Source organism: Notothenia coriiceps, unplaced genomic scaffold, assembly GCF_000735185.1.
Source record: "Notothenia coriiceps isolate Sejong01 unplaced genomic scaffold, NC01 NC01_scaffold00011851, whole genome shotgun sequence".
In the NCBI taxonomy this organism is placed as follows: domain Eukaryota; kingdom Metazoa; phylum Chordata; class Actinopteri; order Perciformes; family Nototheniidae; genus Notothenia; species Notothenia coriiceps.
The window spans coordinates 189,264-207,204 of record NW_011344552.1 but is presented as its reverse complement, the minus strand read 5'-3'; the positions used below and the strand labels follow the sequence as shown (position 1 = coordinate 207,204).

Genomic DNA, 17,941 nt, shown 5'->3' with positions numbered 1-17,941 from the left:
AGTCGTAAATAATACTACAAAATGAGGAGACCGATCTGATCGGAGGCAACTGTGACAAATAATCCAACTGAAACCGGCATGGACAATGACTATGTTTTTAAAAATGCGCTTATCCAGACAAGCCCAGTTTGGACACTTAATGCGCAGAAGAAACATTTCTATTAAAGAAAAAATTATACATTTCTGTCTTTTTATGCCTATAATAGCTACTAACTTGAATTTGTATTCAAATTAATTAATCAATTATTTTTTATATTTTATTGTAATGTATAGAAAAGGCTTTTAGCGACAACCATGTATTGCGTTACAATTATATGTAAAAAAAAAAAATGAAATATGATATTTGGCCACAAATCATCTGAGGCCTGGCGCGCCCCAGGTTGGGAACCACTGCTTTAGAGCTGTTCCTCCTTTTTGACCACTCTAAACCTCCTTCTGTTTACAGAGCCTTTCTGTACAAAGTGAAGACCACGATGACAGCAGTGTTGACGAGTCGTGCGGTGTCGTCCCAGTTGGCATAGCAGGTTAGTCTCTTAAAAGGCAGATTAATGACAACTTTTCTTTAAACTCCATCCCAAATGTAAATCATACTTTGTCTGTTTCCCTTCATAGCTGAGAGAGATTCATTGAGTTTACAACCTACAAAACTGAGGGAAGCATCTGTGAGGAACAGATTTGTGAATGAACATGGAGGAAAGGAACAATAAACAAGATCACTTTTACTTCCTCTATGAAAGGGTGAAGGACGCAACCAACAAGGAGCATAGAGTATGCAAATAAATGTACTGAAAACATCTTGTAAAAGTTGCTTCCTAGGGGTAAGAACGCAGACTCCAGAACAAATTCCCACCAGCGAGCCTTTATACAATCGGGTCAAAGGTGAAACACTAATTACAGCTTAGGCAGCATTTACATATCTTAATACTTAAGGAAAAGCACGTAATTGATCTTGCATTCGATGTCAGTTATTTCAACCAGACTTGATCAAGTAAAGAATATGCACTGGATTTTGAATGAAAAAAACGCCTTTTTTTTTTATTACCAAAAACACTAGAAGGCTAGCATACACACATCATGTTCTACCTAAAATGACTAAACGTTGTTTGGACACTTTGCCCTGTGGGAAATGTAATGTCCAGTCCAGGGAAATGTTTATACTAATGTTTACTAAGAGTTTTGTTTTGCACCTAACCTCTTTAACTATTTTTTTAACATGACTGTCTACTCAATGTAATGCCTTGCTAGAAAGCTAAAGAGCACATCGTTTTGTAAGAAATTTCATTTGGTGATGAGTTTTTGTTTAACTTTTTGGATTTGATACATTTGTGTTTTGTATGTAATCGTTTCTAAAATCAACCACAATTAACACTGATTTGTAAAACAGTAAAGCAGCGGTAGATACACTACTGTTTGCTTTTCTGCAATTATATTTATATCAGGAGAGATGTTTTTGTGTACTTTAAATGAGAAGTAGAACCAAGTGTTACTAGACCAACTGTAGTGTTTTCAAGTTACCCTTTTTAACTCCAAATGATGTGAAACTGTGGACATTAGTGTTTCTTTGTTATTAGAAGGTGAAGTTCATGATAGATGTGCTAAGAGAATAATGTGACATTTAATGTAAAAGCACTGTGGTGGTATGAAATAGCAGAGGATACGCACTTGTGAAATTATCTTTTCACTGGCTATCGATTCTTTTAATGATCCAAATGAATGTGATATTAATATCAGAAAGTTAGTGACTAGCTAATATAAGTTGTTTTTAATATCATTAAATTATGCAATAAATTTCATATTTGATATCAGTGTGTTTTCAAACTTCCTAGTTGTCATCTTTTTGAATTTGTATTTATGTTTGAATTACACTTTTTTGTTGTAGTTCTGTCTAAGTGGTTTTAGTCCTTTGGCTCTCTACAAAGCTGGAAGTGTCAGCCTGACTGTACTGTATTTAATTTAAAGTGTTAACATTGTTATAACCTCTAATAAACTCATAATTTGTACTGATTATAAATGTATATGGGTTGGTTTGCTTGTTTTTTTAACACATTATTAAATGAACACATAGTTTTTATTCACAAAATGAAATTACAAACAGTACGCAATCAATGCGTATCGTAACATTTACATCCCATAGCACGTGACACATACAATATTTCTACAGACAATAAAAAAAATGGTCTATAAATGCATGAATCTGAATAATACTTAAACATAAACACATTATTGATAAAGAAATTGTAGTTATAAAAATACTCAATTTATTACAGTTTTCCTTGAAATATATAGGGTCTTTGGGATATTTGGATTTCATGGAACAAAGGTTGAGTTTCATTATAGTGATGATGGCTGGGGTCCTGATGCATTATGCAGGAACCAATCATGAATTTGGCTAAAGTTATTCAAACATTAACCAGTTTTGTCTTCTAAAAAGACTGCATTTTTGCTACTTAAAGGTAGGTTAGGTAAGAGTGGAGAAACCATGGGAAACCTGATGTACTTATATGATTCTGTTTTCTTCAAGGTTGTATCTTCCTGATCGAATGTACTTTTTATCCAAAGTCGCTTTGGATAAAAGCGTCAGCTAAGTGCAATGTAATGTAATGGGAGAAACCAGCTCGACTAAGCTAGAATATGAAAGTAAACAACCGAAAAGAATCTGCCCCTTCCTTCAGACTTCCCAGAGCCCCTCCAACACACACGAACGCGCATATGACCAATGAGGGCACGAGATAAGTTTGTGCGGGTTTGTGCACGAGATGGAAGGCTGACAGGCAGGTAGGCCATCCAATTATCTGCCGCGGGCGAGGCAGATAATTGGACTTGCTTTTTACAGCGCCACGCCTTCCACAGATGAAAATTATATTTGTATTTATTGTCAAAGCATTTAATGTATTCATTCAATATAACAAAAAGTGTTTCTGAAGTGAATTACCTACCCTACCTTTAAACATTCCATGATTTATTTGAAAAAAATCGATCAATCAATTGACCGTCAGTATGGCGGGTAAGGAATTTAAAAAAAAACATGTCAAATTGTTCAGTCAAATTACACAAAAAGAACCCTATGATAAAGCCATGTTGAACAACGTCCTGTCAAACCTTTCCTCTTTGTTACGTTCAACTACTACATTTCCCAGAGTTCCTTTGTGTGTGGCCGCTGTGCTCGATGACAGCTATCCGGCGCCGAAACACCGATAGACACTCAGACGAAAGAGCCATGGCGGCCACGGGTGGAGGGAAAATTAGAAGCAGGAGATATCACATCGCCTCTAAACCTTACGCCAAGAGTAAACAGGTAAACCCAGCGAAAGTGTTCGTATTTAAGGCCCGTTTCGAGGACGTCATGGTGATTGTGGTGCCATTATGTCTTAGCTCTTGTTTTTGTTTTGTTAGAGAGATTTCATGGCCTGCTGTTAGCGCTCGTGGCCTCCACGCGCTGCTAGCATGTAGATGAAATGCTAGTGAGTTGGCTTATATGTTGGCAAAATCAGACGGACTTGACAGGTCAAATCACTGCACAGTGAGTCGTTTAGACTAGTTACCCACTATTTGTTGAAGTGCAACGGCACACATGACGCGTTGGGATGACCAACGTCAGCTCTATTAGCAGGTTATTAGCTGCTAGCTAAGTTAGCAAAGAAGTAGATTAGAAGTGTTAGCCGATGTAGCTAATGCTAACTAGCTAGAAGGCTAGCATTAGCGAACAACGTATTGTTGTCTTCACTTCTTAAGTTTTTAAGTCCTCACGGCGTCACACGGAGAAATGACATTGTGATGAACTACACCCTTCCATAGCGACGGATAGCCGCATTGCGTGTATTTAGATCTTAAGATTGTGTTTCTTTCGGGTCTGCCGGGAATCAATTTGGTTGTTAGGCTAGCTTACGTTAGCCGAATCTCAGCCAGTTGGATTGCGCAGGAAGCATCGGATGAATCCACATGGCTGCATGAGGGGACTCCACTTGCCGCCTTGACATCAGCTAGTGTTCTCTTTAAAGCTTCTTTTAATGTTACAGTGGACAAGCTGTATCTGGATTTATACATGGCAGAATCGATTAACTATGTTGCACTCCTTACGTAGAATATTGAGAGGTTGTTGATATTAATGCCAGTTTATTGTGGTAGTTATCCGACGGAAAGCTTTTTTTTTTTTTTTAAAAGGCCATGGAGTTTCTTTGACAATAGTTTTACTAGTGAAAGTGGTTATCATGATCAATGTGATTATGTTTAAGGTGATCAAGTATCACTCAATATCACACAACAAGATTTGAATGGATAGTCATTGTTTATGATAGATATCTGCACTTGTGTTGACTTCAAACACTTTGTATTAAATACATGTTAGCCCATCACATACAATATATATTCATAATGAACTATGTCGATTATATAAACTATAGAAAGCAAATGGGGGTTTATATATTGGTTTAATCTAATCAATTTGACCATTTCAAGATTTTCATTTATTGTATTTATTGGCAGTGTTAGATTTGGAATCTAGGTAACATCATGTCACAGTTCTTGCTCTACCTTAATCCATATACAATTAGAAACAGTTCTTAGCAAAAATGCACAGAAAACGGCAGCTTGCTAAATAAATATAAAGTTCATCAAAACTGTTAAATTGTGAACAATAATTTGTGCAGAGTTGAAGTAGACCTAATTAATTGTCAACTTAGGGAATACAGGGCTTAGTGAAATTGCTTCAGCATCTATACACATCACAGTCATGTAATGTCAAACATAGGTTGCTGACTTGGCCTGTCGTTTCATCAACCAAGTCCTGACACAATATCCCTCTTTATCAACAATCTAAATATTCTATTATTAGGGATTTGACTGAACTAATGCATTTATGCCAACAACAAACAGACAAACATGAACTTGTAATATTTATTTTTGAATAAATGAGTTGTACAGCGTCTCCATCATGACATATTGGAGTCATGATTACATCTGCTAATGCTCATACATTTGTGTAAATGGCAAATAATGTGGAAGTGTCTGAAGTTCATAAGAAAAGGTCTGGGCTAAATTCAGCCAAAAACATTTAACAGTTATCCATGCGAGGTTGCTGTATTCAGTTCACAAAACACTGGTTAAAAAGCAGGAGCATGATAAGACATGCATTGTTTTCGCCACCATTGTCTTGATTCATGTAGCAAGGTGTGGGTTTGCTTACTGAGAAAATGGAGTCTTTCTAATCAATAATTACCTCATCACGTGACGGCCAATATGTGACAATGAAGCTGACTTTAAGGTTTATGATTTTGAGGTGTGAAGATGCATCACATTGGTTATTGTAAAAACATGTATGCACTGATCGACTAAGCTTTTACTGGCCCGGCAGTTTTACATGATAGCTTTCAGAGAGAGCACTGGTAATGACAACATATCCTTGAGTCACATGACCCTGCCCACAGCAGAAATGTGGCTCCCTTAAATCCTTACAACAATAGCTATAGTAGAGCTACGTAAACTAGTACTGGGGTGGATTATACACTTGCCTTTTGACTAGTTGAACTTGTGTGGACTAAGGTTAAAGTGCAGTGTATTTTTCGAGATAAGCAGCAAACTTGGGGCCACATATGGCTCTTATCAGGAGGTGAAAGCTTCCATGGGTTATACAGTGTGAACATGTAGTGATACAACCGCTGGCTAACCCCTTCACTCAACTCTGCCTTATCTTTCTGCTCTCTAGTCACAAGAACATTGGACAGCATAGCAAACATATGAAGAGGTCCAACTCTAAAAATCCAAGAGCTAAAGAAATACATTTTGAGAATAAAAAAAAAACTAGATAAACCAGTCAAAAGTTTAACATTGTCTTGTTCAATGCTCTCCAATACACCCTTCCCTTTAATAGGCCGATGCATTTATGGACTTTTTAGATAACGAGTACCTTGAAACTAGGCTACTTTTGATATGTTCCGTAAGAGACAAGATTAATCCGTATTGACTGGATTTCATCCCGACCTCAGTACAGAGCAGACCAGCGTCACTGGCTCTTCGCTTCACAGAAGCAAACACAGCGCCTGACCCAGTTGCACGCTGTCATACTTGGCTTTTTTTTTGCTTTTCACTGGGGAGGACTTACGTCCTCTCATTGCAAGTGGGTCTGTGCAGCTTCTGATTCTAATAATAAAATGCGGTGTTGATTGCTGTGTTTTGCAACTGCTGTGTGTGATTTTATAACGATTTAAATTAAGGGGAATTGCTTATCTTCAAATTCAATATTCTTAAATATAGCACCAGCATCTTGTCTTTTCTCTTTTCCTCAGTTTAGTAGTTGAAAAACAAATCCATAAGATTCATGTAGCATAAGTGTTCGAGTATGCAGCGTTAATTTAAAAGCATCAACTCTATTCCATTGCTGATTGATATGAGAATTTCAATTTCTGACGAGGACCTTGTACTACAAGTAGTGGCCTGAGTTAGTGGTACTTAGTTTTGCTGATATGCATTCATGTCTGCTTCTCGCTCATTTCAACCTTCTTTTTTTTACGACTTCCTCTCATGTTTCTTTTTTCTGCAGCCGTCAGGCATCATCAGTCGAGTGACAGACACAGTAAAGAGCATCGTTCCTTCCTGGCTGCAGAAATACTTCAAGAAGGAAGATGCTCCTGAAGGAGGAGGAGATGGACTGGGGATGGAGCAGAACTGCCAGACTCCTCCTCCTCCCAATGGCAGCGAAGAGGGCCCTCCTCTGCTTGATGGACGAGACTCCCCAGAACCAAGCCCCAGTAACACAGGTGAGCGACTCAGTCAGCGTCACATCTCATCAAAAAATGTGATGTCCCATGCGAAGGAATTCCTATATTTTGCACTTATTTTGTGTTAACTTTACCATCCTGCTCACCTCTGACTTTTCCCTCTCTCAACCAGAGCCTTCAACCAGCCGGGCTTCCCTGAACTTTCAGGAGTATGTGCTTTCTCGGCCACCTCTGAGTCGTTCCCATCTCCACTTTCCCCCGCTGGATGCCACTTCCCCGACCCTGGGGTCCCCCAGCAACCTCTTCTCCCAACCCTCCACCTCCTCAGCCCCTGGACCCTTTTCCACAGGCTTCTCCTTGGTCAAAGAAATCAAGGACAACCTATCGCAGCACGAAGATGATAACATCTCCACCACTAGCGGATTCTCCTCCCGCGCCTCAGAAAAAGGTAAAGTAAGAGAGTTTAAGGGAACATAACCAAACGTTATTAAAGTGATCAATTTAATGTTCATAGAAATGTGATTTTAAGGGGTTAACTCTTCAGAATTAAGTTTATTGAAGATACTATACACATAAAAATCATTGTTTGTAGACTGGTTACCGTTGAACTCTAATTATTGACTCAATTGATAACCACTGAAAGGTGTTTTTTGTGGGACATGACCTCACACCTTTATCCTCAAAAACGTTATAGTATGTTGTTACCATGAGGATAATCTATCTGAAAAGATTGAACCAACATTGTAATATATTTTTGGCATCCTGTTTTGATTCCACTCAAATGGAAATATGTAGGAAATATATTGTTTCAGTTTTTACAGGCTGGTGTTGGCATGTATGGATTAGCTCAATCATGGGTTGTATAGATCAGGCCGCTAAGTTTATATTTTGTTCGTATTTTGCATATCTTAAACAGATGTTCCCACTTCCAAAACAGCATCACTTCCACAACTTTGGTCCCCAGAGACGGAGAGAACGCACTCTCACGGCTCTCATCATGCTCACCAGTCCAGTCTGAAAAGGCCTGCTTTCAACCTGTCTGTATTTGGAACTTCCTCCAATGTGAGTATCTGTTCATCAAATGACTGAGCAACGCATGCTGTGAGAGCAGATTTGTGATCAACATGTTGTACATTTCCTTCTTGCTGCATGCCAGACACCAGTCTCAGTATGATCAACTGCTTTAGTTTGCATTCTCATTAAGACTTCTACCAAGAATGACAATTATAAAAAGATCTTCCGAGTAACAATACCATTTTGAGCCAAACCCCATTTGCTGGTTATGTATTTAAATATTCATAGATACAAATATTTGACATGACTTCATTTGCAAAAGAAAAGGCTAGTTTTTTATGCGTGAAAAGGGCAGATATCTTTGATTATATTAAATATTATTTGGCTACCTTAACCTACTTGCTCTTGTATCATACATTCAATCCCTCAATCCTTAAGTAATGTGATTCAACCCTCTCTTCCAGTCGTCATTAAACAACACAGTGCTGAACTCCAGTCAGCTCGGAGATTCCCCCTTCTACCCCGGGAAGACCATGTACGGGGGGGCAGCGGCAGTCAGGAGCGCTCGAGGTCGTCCTGGAACACCTTACCAGGTGAGCTAGTGAGAAACACACACACACACGTTAGAAACTTCTCAATGCTGAGTTAAATATTTAACAAGAAGTTAATGGATGTAAAGCTGTCTTTTTCTATACATTTTGACTTTGAACTCTACAACACTGGTGTGGTGAAGGTTTTGATCACACCCGTGTTGTAAAGTCTGGCGTAATGAAAATGAAGGTTTTGATCACACCAGACTCAAACAATCCTTAAGCGACCTCCGCTGGAATCTAATTCTACAGATAATATAATAGTTAATATACAGAAATATATGCAGCTTATCATTTGTAGCTTGTAAAGTTTGACAGACTTTTTCTGTGTGAGCACTGAAGTCATAGCATGCATGTGACAGTGGTGGGAATATTGTTAATATAAATGGAGACTAAATGATCTGATCTGTAGGCCCCAGTGAGGAGACAGATCAAGGCCAAGCCTGCTGGGGCTCAGCCCTGTGGAGTGACCAGCGCCACAGCCAGGCGCATCCTTCAGTCCCTGGAGCGCATGTCCAGCCCCCTCGCTGTGAGTACAACACACACACACACACACACACACACACACACACTCACACTCACTCTCACACACACTCTCACACACACTCACACCCTCTCCTCTGTTCAAACTTCATCTCAAAGTGTGACAGTGGTAAGACATTTTATATTTTGCAAATGAACACAGTAATGTAAACGGTTTATTTTCTAAAGGATGCAAGGAGAATCCCATCGGCTGCCTCGTCCCCCCTTTCAGCAGTAAGAGCTTTTCATATATTGACATATAAAACATTAGTTTGAAGCCGCTCATTTTACATAAATTACTGTTTGTGATAACTTGATTTTCCTCAATTAACACATTTTCTTACATTCATTTTTTTCTTTGCAGTCAATGGATGGTTCAAATCTAGATGTTTCACACTATCAGTCGAAAAAGAAACGTGTAAGTACAGATTTTAAGATTCATGTGACAGCATTTTCTCCTGCCTGGTTTCTCTAAAACTATTTGTTTGTGTCTATTTGTATATGCCTTGTTTTCCTGATGTTATGATGATTGCTTCATATTTGTCCCTGAATGACCCGAAGGTTAATCTGTGTATGCACGTCAACAACTAAGCTCCACTTGTGTTTTCTGCTTAGTGTTTTTTCGTCAGTCTCAAGTCATATTGATATGAACAAAGAAAGATTTGTGCAAACCCAGCAGCACTTGTGGCCGTTTGTCTTTCTGCCACTTCCTGTCCTACTGTCTGTTGGCCTGCTTTACACCAGGCTCTTTGGCTGGGACACAGCTGTTCACCACAGTGTGTGTTTGTGTGTGCGCCTGTGTGCTTATATGCACAAGTGCTTGTGGGCAAAAGTGAACTATACTCTAAGATGTATGTGGCTTTTGAAATTGTGTGTTTATGAGTGCAGTGGGTTAAGTGTAGTCCATTCTTAAATCGTGCCAGCTCTGGACTTGTCCTCAGTAATAACTGTCAGGCTTTACCAGCTGCGACAGCTGCTTTGTAAATCTGAACAATGGTGTATTGACCCTCACAGGTCCAATGCAAGAGAGCCTCCTGTGTAACTGCTATGTATGCTTTAGCAGTGTCCAAAATATACTCCAACCAACCCTAGGTTTCTTTGTCGAAACCGATATTTTGGGTTCTAATAACAATTTATTAGCAAATAGTTTATATATATTTTTAGCATAAAAAAGAAAAGGCCCCTGCAGAGTGCAAACCTCAGTTTCAAAAAGTGAAAAATAGTTATTGTATCTGCCATATGATTTGACTCCAAAATGTGAAGAATATTCCTTGGCCCATGCTCCACCCTTCTACAAAGTGTCATCATTTGTTTCTTTAAAGAATTAAAGAAATGTGACCTAGATTCACACAAAGCTTTTCGGTTTTTAATAATTCTATTTTTGCAAACAAGAGAAAGAATCACAGCAGTGTCTGTGTACCCAAAGCCTGATCAGATTTACAACAGGCCTGCCTGCTAGGTAAATGAAATGCAAACTCTAAATGTTACAGATCACCATCGAGGACACAGTTTATGTTTGAGTTAAGAAGCAAAAACCAGCTATGTTCGACACAATAAGACAAATACTAAAGCACCGCCTACTTTGTTGATTGTTATTCTTATCTCTTTTGAACACCTTTTTTCTTTCTGTCAGATGGAGCCCTCTCTCCCCCCGGTGCAGAAGCTCATGGTTCCCGCTGCAGCGTCGGTGTCAGGAAACCGCTCCGTGTCGTTTAGGCCGACTCTGACTCCTGGAGGGGTGAGCCGAACTCTGGACAGGACTCCCAGGGACACGGTCAGAAACTCATGCGTTATTATACACTGTCAACATCTTCTCTATGCAATTCCAGCACAAAGCAAATAATAAATCTGTTTCTGTTTTATTTCCTTAGCCCACAAGGCAATCACAGAAACTACCTGAAGCAACCCCAGGTCCATCTAAAAGGTAAAACATGTTACTCTAATTAATCAGCCAAGAGGCTTAATGTTACACCAGCAAGGTGTATAACCTCATCAAAGCATTCATAGTTATTTTAAACCGATCCCTGTATGTTTATTTATTTGACTTATTGCTCTGCACCCCTCTTCTAATAGCACAATGGTTTCCAGTGGCCCGGCCTATCCTCTGTCCAGCACGCCTGCAGCCAGCAGCGTGGGCTCTGGGGGGGGGAAGATGAAGCGAGAGAGGATGAGTGCACGACCTTCCTCTAAACACGTTGATGAGGAAGAGGTAAGGCTTTCCATCAAAACTTTGTATATATTAACTCCCAGTTCTAGTTTTCATGCACTTGTAAAAAAAGTGGTAAAAAACAGGTAATCATACTTAAGTACCTTGGCCGTATCACACTCATTTTAAAGCCCGACCGGGAGGTAATAAACTTATAATGTGCTTGATGCATTCAGATTGATGTTATCTCATTTCGGCATTGGTCTAAAAAAAGACTACTCTGAAATGAAACGCACTGATGCAATTATTTCAACACTGTTCATGTTAAATGCTACTACTTATTTTTCTTTTAATATGGACATGCACTTATTATTTAAATATTTGTGTGTAAAATGTGTACTTTCTACTATTTTCGCCTTTTTTTTCTTCTGCACCGCCACGTTTGCAGTACCGTTGTTCATTTCCCCGCTGTGGGACACATAAAGGACTCTGATTCTGACTCCTCCTTGTTTTGTGACTTTAGATGGCTGAGCTACCGGACCTACCAACCATCGCCCTTCCCATCCACACCATGCCTTCCTTCAACTTTACCTCCCCACTCCCACCTCCCACTACCACCATCAGTGCGACCCCCAACTTCATGCCAATGACTCCCATTAAGGAGACTGTCACGAATAAGGTTGGTCTTAAAATGGTCTCATTCCACAAAAAAGCTGCTAAATACTGCTAATAGCTAACAACATAATTGATGCACATTTTAAAATGCTATTTTTCTTTTTCCAGGAGCTACCAAAAGCCTCGACCCCTCCCTGTGTTCCTTTTACATTTTCCTCCCCCATTGTCAAAGCAACTGCTGGTAGTCCTCCTTCCCTTTCCCCCTCAGTAAGTAAACACTTTCAAAATGACAACTTATGCTGCGTTCACAACCGGACGCGAGGCGTTTTTTGGGGGCGGCGCGTTTACATGTAAAGTCAATACAAAGACGCGGAGAGACGCAAATTAGCTCCGACGGCGTGAATGAAGCAGTTGATGCGAATGCCGCGGCACGATTGAAGGGGGGCGCGAAAACCAATCAATTTTTTTCAACTCGAGCGTCAAATTCACGTGACACGTTCTTGTGAAAGCCAATCAGCGGTGAGGATCTCAGCCTGACGTTGAATTAGAAAACCAAAACATTAGCTGTTACCACACAGAGCTCATATCTGTTCATAAACTGGACAAAAGTTAAACAAGTACAAAACACAGACTGTCTGTCATGGCGAATACAGTCGCTGGTTTATTTCTGTCTCTAGGACGTGTTGGGAGTTTAGCCTGATCTATCCGATCTCCATTCAGAAAACACGCATTTTAAAAGGTTTTTCGCCTTCAGTCTTGTCTGCACACTTGTCACATCATTAATTCATGGTTTTTACTAACCGTTATCAGTATGTTGTCACTTCGGCATCATTTTGAAACTTGTATTACAATTAAATTACTGTAAAATATGTTCATTTTGTTGTAGTTGGTAACTACCATAGTATTTCCATGGAGATAAGCCCCGCCCCCTGGCCAGCACATCTTGTTTGAATGATGCAAGTTAACACAGCTGACAGGCAAATATTTGCATCGCGTCTGGTGTGAACGCAGCATTATTGATTAGGGAGACAACTAGTTACATCATATAGATAATAATTGTTATTTCCTGTTTGTAGGCTGAATTCACTTTTAGTGCACCTGTAGCAAAGTTGGGTCCCTCCATGTCAAATGGGAACCTGGCCTCTCCCATAGTCGCAGGTAAGACAGTTTTCCTACATTGAGCATAACGATGATTCTTTGCCTTTCCTGAAAACTTGAAGTTTGATCTCTGTGTTGTTATGTTTTCTGCAGTGAAGTTAACCCCAAGCAAAAGCACAGAAGACTTTGAAGGACCTTTCAAACCAGCCAAGACCCTGAAGCAGGGCAGCGTGCTGGATCTTCTCAAAGCACCTGGTAAGATCCGATAACTCATTGCACATCTACAGTGTTTGCTTTTGTGAAAAATGTTGTTCACTGCTTAATACTTTACTTTACTCCGTCTAGGCTTTGCTTCTCCTATTGCTCGGACCTCCCCAACCCCAGACGAAGCTCCCCAGCTGAGCTCAACAAAATCAACAGCCCCCTCCTTCTCCTCCTCCACCACCACTACAACCACCTCCTCCCTCACATCAATAGGCTTTGGTGCTGCGTTCAAAGCTCCACCAGGCTGGAGCTGTGATGTCTGCATGGTGCAGAACAAGCCATCGGACACCAAGTGTGTGTGCTGTTGTGCCCCACAGCCCAAATCTATGGACAGTAAACCTTTAACAGCCACTCCGGATGTGGTAGAGAGCAGCACATCAACCTCTGCAGGTTTTGGCACCATGTTCTCCAAATCCGCAGGAACCTGGGACTGTGATACGTGTCTAGTTCGAAACAAACCTGATGCAGTCAAATGTGTGGCCTGCGAAACGGCCAAACCTGGGACAGGGCTTAAACCCTCAACGACTCTTCCTTCTGCCTTCTCAGCTGTAAAGACTGTATCCCTACCCACAGCCCCCGTCTCTACAGGGTTTACTGGATTTGGAGACAAGTTCAAGAAAGCTGAGGGAGCATGGGAATGTGATACATGTATGGTAGAAAACAAGGCAGAGGACACAAAGTGCGTGGCCTGCAGCAGCGCCAAACCAGGTAATATGATCCGGACCGTGGTAATGTTGGTATTTGATGTTCTACAAAATGCTGAATCATTGTTTTTTGTTAAAGTAGAATGCCATTAACTTTCCTTCATGTAAAGGAAATTGTTAGTTTAGTAAAGCATATTTTTCCCCCTTATCCTCACAACAGGAGCCTCTGCAGCAGCCTCTTCTTTAGCCAGCAGTGCTCCATTGATTGGGTTTGGAGATGCGTTCAAGAAGCCAGAGGGTGCCTGGGAATGTGATGTCTGTCTAGTGCAGAACAAGGCTGCTGATGTACAGTGTGTGGCCTGTCAGACAGCCAAACCTGGAGCTATTGTGGAGCCCAAAGGTAACAAAGGCAACCTGCTTTTATTGCAACAATTCAAAAGTAAATGAGTGTTACTCACGTTTTCCTATAGATTATTATATAATGTTCATCATATTGTAGCAGGGTGAAGAAATCTTTCTTCGAGTTAATAATGTTGTGACAACACCGTTGCTACCGATCAAATCAGGCATTTTAAAAGGAACATTTATTTATTTGATGACGCTAAATATCAGTAGACCGCTTAACGTTCCGGGGCTGACCTCTCGGGCTAGGCTTCTGCTGCGGGCCCGCAGGTTAGTTTTATTTTGTATTTTTGTTGTTGCTGTGACCTGGTTTGATTCTGATACACAAAAACATACTAAGTATGTTTTATTTCTTTTGAGATAAACATACAAAATCTTGTCAACTGTTTTAAGCCTTTAAATATAACTTCATTTTTTAATGTTTTCTTGTTCCTTTGTTTCCATTCAGCTTTTGGTTTGTTTTTCGGGTCGTCAGCTGGTGGGACTTCAGGCACTACTTCTGGAGGATTTAAGTTTGGCACAACAGACAGTACCTTGGGATCCGGAGCCGCAGGTTTCAAGTTTGGAGGCTCATTAACAGAGTCCTCCTCTTCATCGTCAGGTGGATTCAAATTTGGAGTCCCATCAGAAAGTACATCTAACAACACTACTGCCTCCTCTGGGTTTAAGTTTGGCAGCTCATCGGAGGGCTTTACATTTGGGGATGCCTCTAGTGATGACAAAAAGTCAGACCCACCTGCCGCAGGTTCTGGGTTTAAGTTCGGAGCCAGCGGTGGGACCCCGTTTGGAACCGGATCCTCTAGCACAGAAAGTAACTCCTCTAAGACCGGCTTCACCTTTGGACTTTCAAAACCTGAAGAGAAAACACCCGACAGCTCCTCATCTTCACAAGAGAAAAGTGAAAGCGTAGCATCATCAAATGACACCGCACCCACAAACTCTACTTCAAGCAAGGGGTCTGTATTTGGGAGATTGGGCGATCGTAGTTCAACGACCGCCACACCACCGGGGGGCTCCACGTTGGGATCTCTACAGGCGGACAAAGAGACAGCTGCTCCCACCTTTGCCTTTGGGAAGCCAGAGGAAGAGAAGGAAGCCGCCGCGTCCTCGGCTCCATCCGGCTTCCTCTTCGGAGCTGCTGGTAAAGATGCAGAGGCTGCTCCAGCACCGGCCGCTACTGGAGGATTCTCCTTCAGCAAGACCAGTGCTCCAACAGAACAACCCCCACCCACTTTTAACTTTGGCAAGCCAGCAGACAAGAGTGAAACAACTACTGCAGAGGCCCCGAACCCGTCTTTCACCTTTGGACAGAGTGCTGCAGGTGAGAGAAAGTTCGGAGAGCGATGCTGTAGATAGTATCTTTGAGTTGTTTTGTAGTTTGCTTACCATTTCTGTCCCTAAATAAATGTGGATAACGCAACAACATTATGAATGATTTTCTCATCTAAGCAGTCCTTGTGGTCACTTATTACGCATGGGTTAGGAATCGGCTTGACTCTAATGATATGCTTGTTATCAATTAGCTGAAGCTGATCAAGGGTTTTAAAATGAGCAGGTAAGGGGTGTGCTACATCAGAATCACTTTCCAATTATTGCCAATTTCTTTCAGCAAAACTATTTAAATATGACTTCATCGTTTTAAAATGTTTACTTGCATAATTTTGAGATTTCGGATATTGGTTAAGATCGAAGCAGAATTTAGATAAACATATAAAAATGTGTTTTCCCTCAAGATAATTTCCTCAAGTCAAAGGAAGCTCCCCCAGAGAAGACATTTTACAACCGTGAGAAGTGCAGTGATAAATGTCGTAAACTCACTTTGATGTGAAACGTTGACGGATTATCCCTTTAACCACTGTATGGTATTTATATAACATCATAGTTAACCTCTCTCTCCCCTCAATAGATTCTTCTGCTGCTCCAAAACCAGCATTTTCCTTTATGTCTGGTAATCCCATCGTCAACTCCACCACCTCTACATCCACCACCCCGACGCCCACTCTGTTCGGCTCCTCCACCCCCAGCAGCAGCAGCTCCACTCAGGCTCCCTTCGCAGCTCCTAGCACTTTAATGTTCGGTCAGCCTGCTGCCTCCTCCACCGACGCTCCTCCTGCCAAAGCCTTCCTGTTCGGCCAGAGTCAGGACAGCCAGCCGGCGGCACCGTCAGCGGTCAACCTGAACTCCATCTCCTCCTCCGCTCAGCCCTTCCTCTTCGGTGCTCCTGCTGCCGCTGCTCCTCCTCCTCCTCCTGCTGCTGCTGCTGCTGCTGCTGCTCCATCATTCGGCTTCGGAGCAGCTGCGCCCTCTGCTGCCTCTTCTGCAGGTCTGTGTTGGCAGTGGTGTTTTTATTCAGTCACACAATGCGTATTAACAATCTAAAAAGTATAAATAAGGTAGTTAGAGTGATAGTTATGGCAGGCAGAAGCATAATGTCTGAACCTGTTCTACTAATAAGTACATTTCAATCATTGAAACTTGTTACCTTCAGAAATTGTGTTTGAAACTGTTTGAAGTTTCACATTTGTTAAAATTGCATTAGCATTGTTTTATACTTAAACCTTTACAACATAAATAATGTTCAGTAATCCCTTTCATAGCATTTGAATAGTGAACTTAAATACATCTTTCATATTTGCCCTCATGTATTGAGAAAAACCTTTCAGTACTCTGGCAGTGACTTTGTTTTAGCTAAAAACATGTTTGCATTGATTTATAATATACCAAACCATTACACTTGCTCATAGTGGGTTTTTTCAGATAATAGCATGATGGTGTCTGATCAAACATTTACATTTGATATTTTTGTATTTATAAAATGTATTTATATTTTCAATCCTTTCTCTTCCACCGACAGCTCCGTCTGCAGCTCCCTCTCCATTTGCGTTCAGCTCGGCCCCCTCTGCTGGATTTGGGGCGAACCAGACCCCTTCATTCGGCTCCAGCTTTGGATCTCCCTTCACCGCCGCACCCTCCCAGCCCCCTGCATTTGGAGCCAAACCCAACGCCGCCCCGGTGTTTGGGCAGCAGAACAACTCCACACCCGTCTTTGGGGCCGCTGTTAATTCTGCACCAGGTGGGTGACTGAGATATATTTCTCCTTTAACCTCAGGGGGTCCGTGGTACCTCCTGATTCTTGTGAAAGTAGGATTATCATGAGTTCAGTTTTGTAAATGTACCACTTTGTTTAGGCGGAGGCTTCCAGTTTGGAGGAGCCAGTGCATTTGGAGCCCCAAACAACGCCTCAGGAGGAGGAGTGTTTACTTTCGGAGGAGGGCCTGCCGCTTCCCCGGCCCCCCCTGCCAACCCCTCCATCCCACCCCAGGCCCCTGGAAGCGGATTCAACTTTTCACAACCCCCCGCATTCAATATTGGGTAAGTCTCATCTCCTCAGTTATGGGTATTTAAAAAATAAATCAAAAAGTAGCTTTGACTAGATCTCTTGAAAACATGAGGAGCGTTTGTGTTTGTTGTGTTTGAGTTGATAATATGGTGTTGATAATCCAGTGCCTCCTAAATCTTTTTCGTTTTTTGTAGTTGTCCCTTTTTCTCTCTCCTCTTCCAAACGCTCATATTTTGTTATTCATTTGCCAAAAACTGACATATCGCACAGAAACAAAGTTAAACAGTACTGTGACAGATTTTCATTGAAAATGTAGTAGAGTTAAACAGAATATCATTATACTCGCTTAAGGGAAGTCTGATATTATCACAGCCCCTTTTCAATCTTTGAAATGTTTTTATAAAAGCTTCCAGTTTGCATTAATATTAGGGGTGCACCGAATGGGAAATTCTTGGACGAAACCGAAAATAGGAAATAGTTGGCCGAAAACCGAAAGGCCGAAAATGATTAATAGAAATATATATATATGATTAATGAGAAACTATATATATAGTGATGTAATAGTTATATAGTTATATATGATTAATAGAAAA

The 17,941-nt window shown here is 41.0% G+C and overlaps 2 protein-coding genes across 3 annotated transcripts in view; both read left to right on the top strand.

Moving 5' to 3' along the window:
• The window catches only part of LOC104947046 (phosphatidylserine synthase 1-like), a 5,775-nt gene extending 3,954 nt beyond the window's left edge, over window positions 1-1,821 (top strand). Inside the window, exons 6-7 of the mRNA XM_010772976.1 lie at window positions 446-524; window positions 613-1,821. Coding sequence (XP_010771278.1) covers window positions 446-524; window positions 613-707 — 174 coding nt within the window. The 3' untranslated portion in view covers window positions 708-1,821. The remainder of the gene's footprint in view (window positions 1-445; window positions 525-612) is intronic.
• A 1,319-nt stretch (window positions 1,822-3,140) lies between these two features.
• Window positions 3,141-17,941, top strand: part of nup153 (nucleoporin 153) — a 17,616-nt gene continuing 2,815 nt past the window's right edge. The window contains exons 1-21 of one of the 2 annotated variants that reach the window (XM_010772978.1): window positions 3,141-3,295; window positions 6,536-6,752; window positions 6,886-7,161; window positions 7,651-7,775; window positions 8,192-8,320; window positions 8,730-8,846; window positions 9,029-9,073; window positions 9,204-9,257; window positions 10,473-10,613; window positions 10,711-10,763; window positions 10,913-11,048; window positions 11,509-11,664; window positions 11,769-11,867; window positions 12,677-12,758; window positions 12,852-12,953; window positions 13,044-13,670; window positions 13,827-14,006; window positions 14,457-15,329; window positions 15,915-16,331; window positions 16,863-17,081; window positions 17,197-17,380. In XM_010772978.1, the coding sequence (XP_010771280.1) occupies window positions 3,167-3,295; window positions 6,536-6,752; window positions 6,886-7,161; window positions 7,651-7,775; window positions 8,192-8,320; window positions 8,730-8,846; window positions 9,029-9,073; window positions 9,204-9,257; window positions 10,473-10,613; window positions 10,711-10,763; window positions 10,913-11,048; window positions 11,509-11,664; window positions 11,769-11,867; window positions 12,677-12,758; window positions 12,852-12,953; window positions 13,044-13,670; window positions 13,827-14,006; window positions 14,457-15,329; window positions 15,915-16,331; window positions 16,863-17,081; window positions 17,197-17,380 (4,361 nt within the window). In that variant the 5' untranslated portion in view covers window positions 3,141-3,166. Of the gene's footprint in view, window positions 3,296-6,535; window positions 6,753-6,885; window positions 7,162-7,629; window positions 7,776-8,191; window positions 8,321-8,729; window positions 8,847-9,028; window positions 9,074-9,203; window positions 9,258-10,472; window positions 10,614-10,710; window positions 10,764-10,912; window positions 11,049-11,508; window positions 11,665-11,768; window positions 11,868-12,676; window positions 12,759-12,851; window positions 12,954-13,043; window positions 13,671-13,826; window positions 14,007-14,456; window positions 15,330-15,914; window positions 16,332-16,862; window positions 17,082-17,196; window positions 17,381-17,941 lie in introns of both variants that reach the window. The other variant, XM_010772977.1, reaches the window with a different exon arrangement.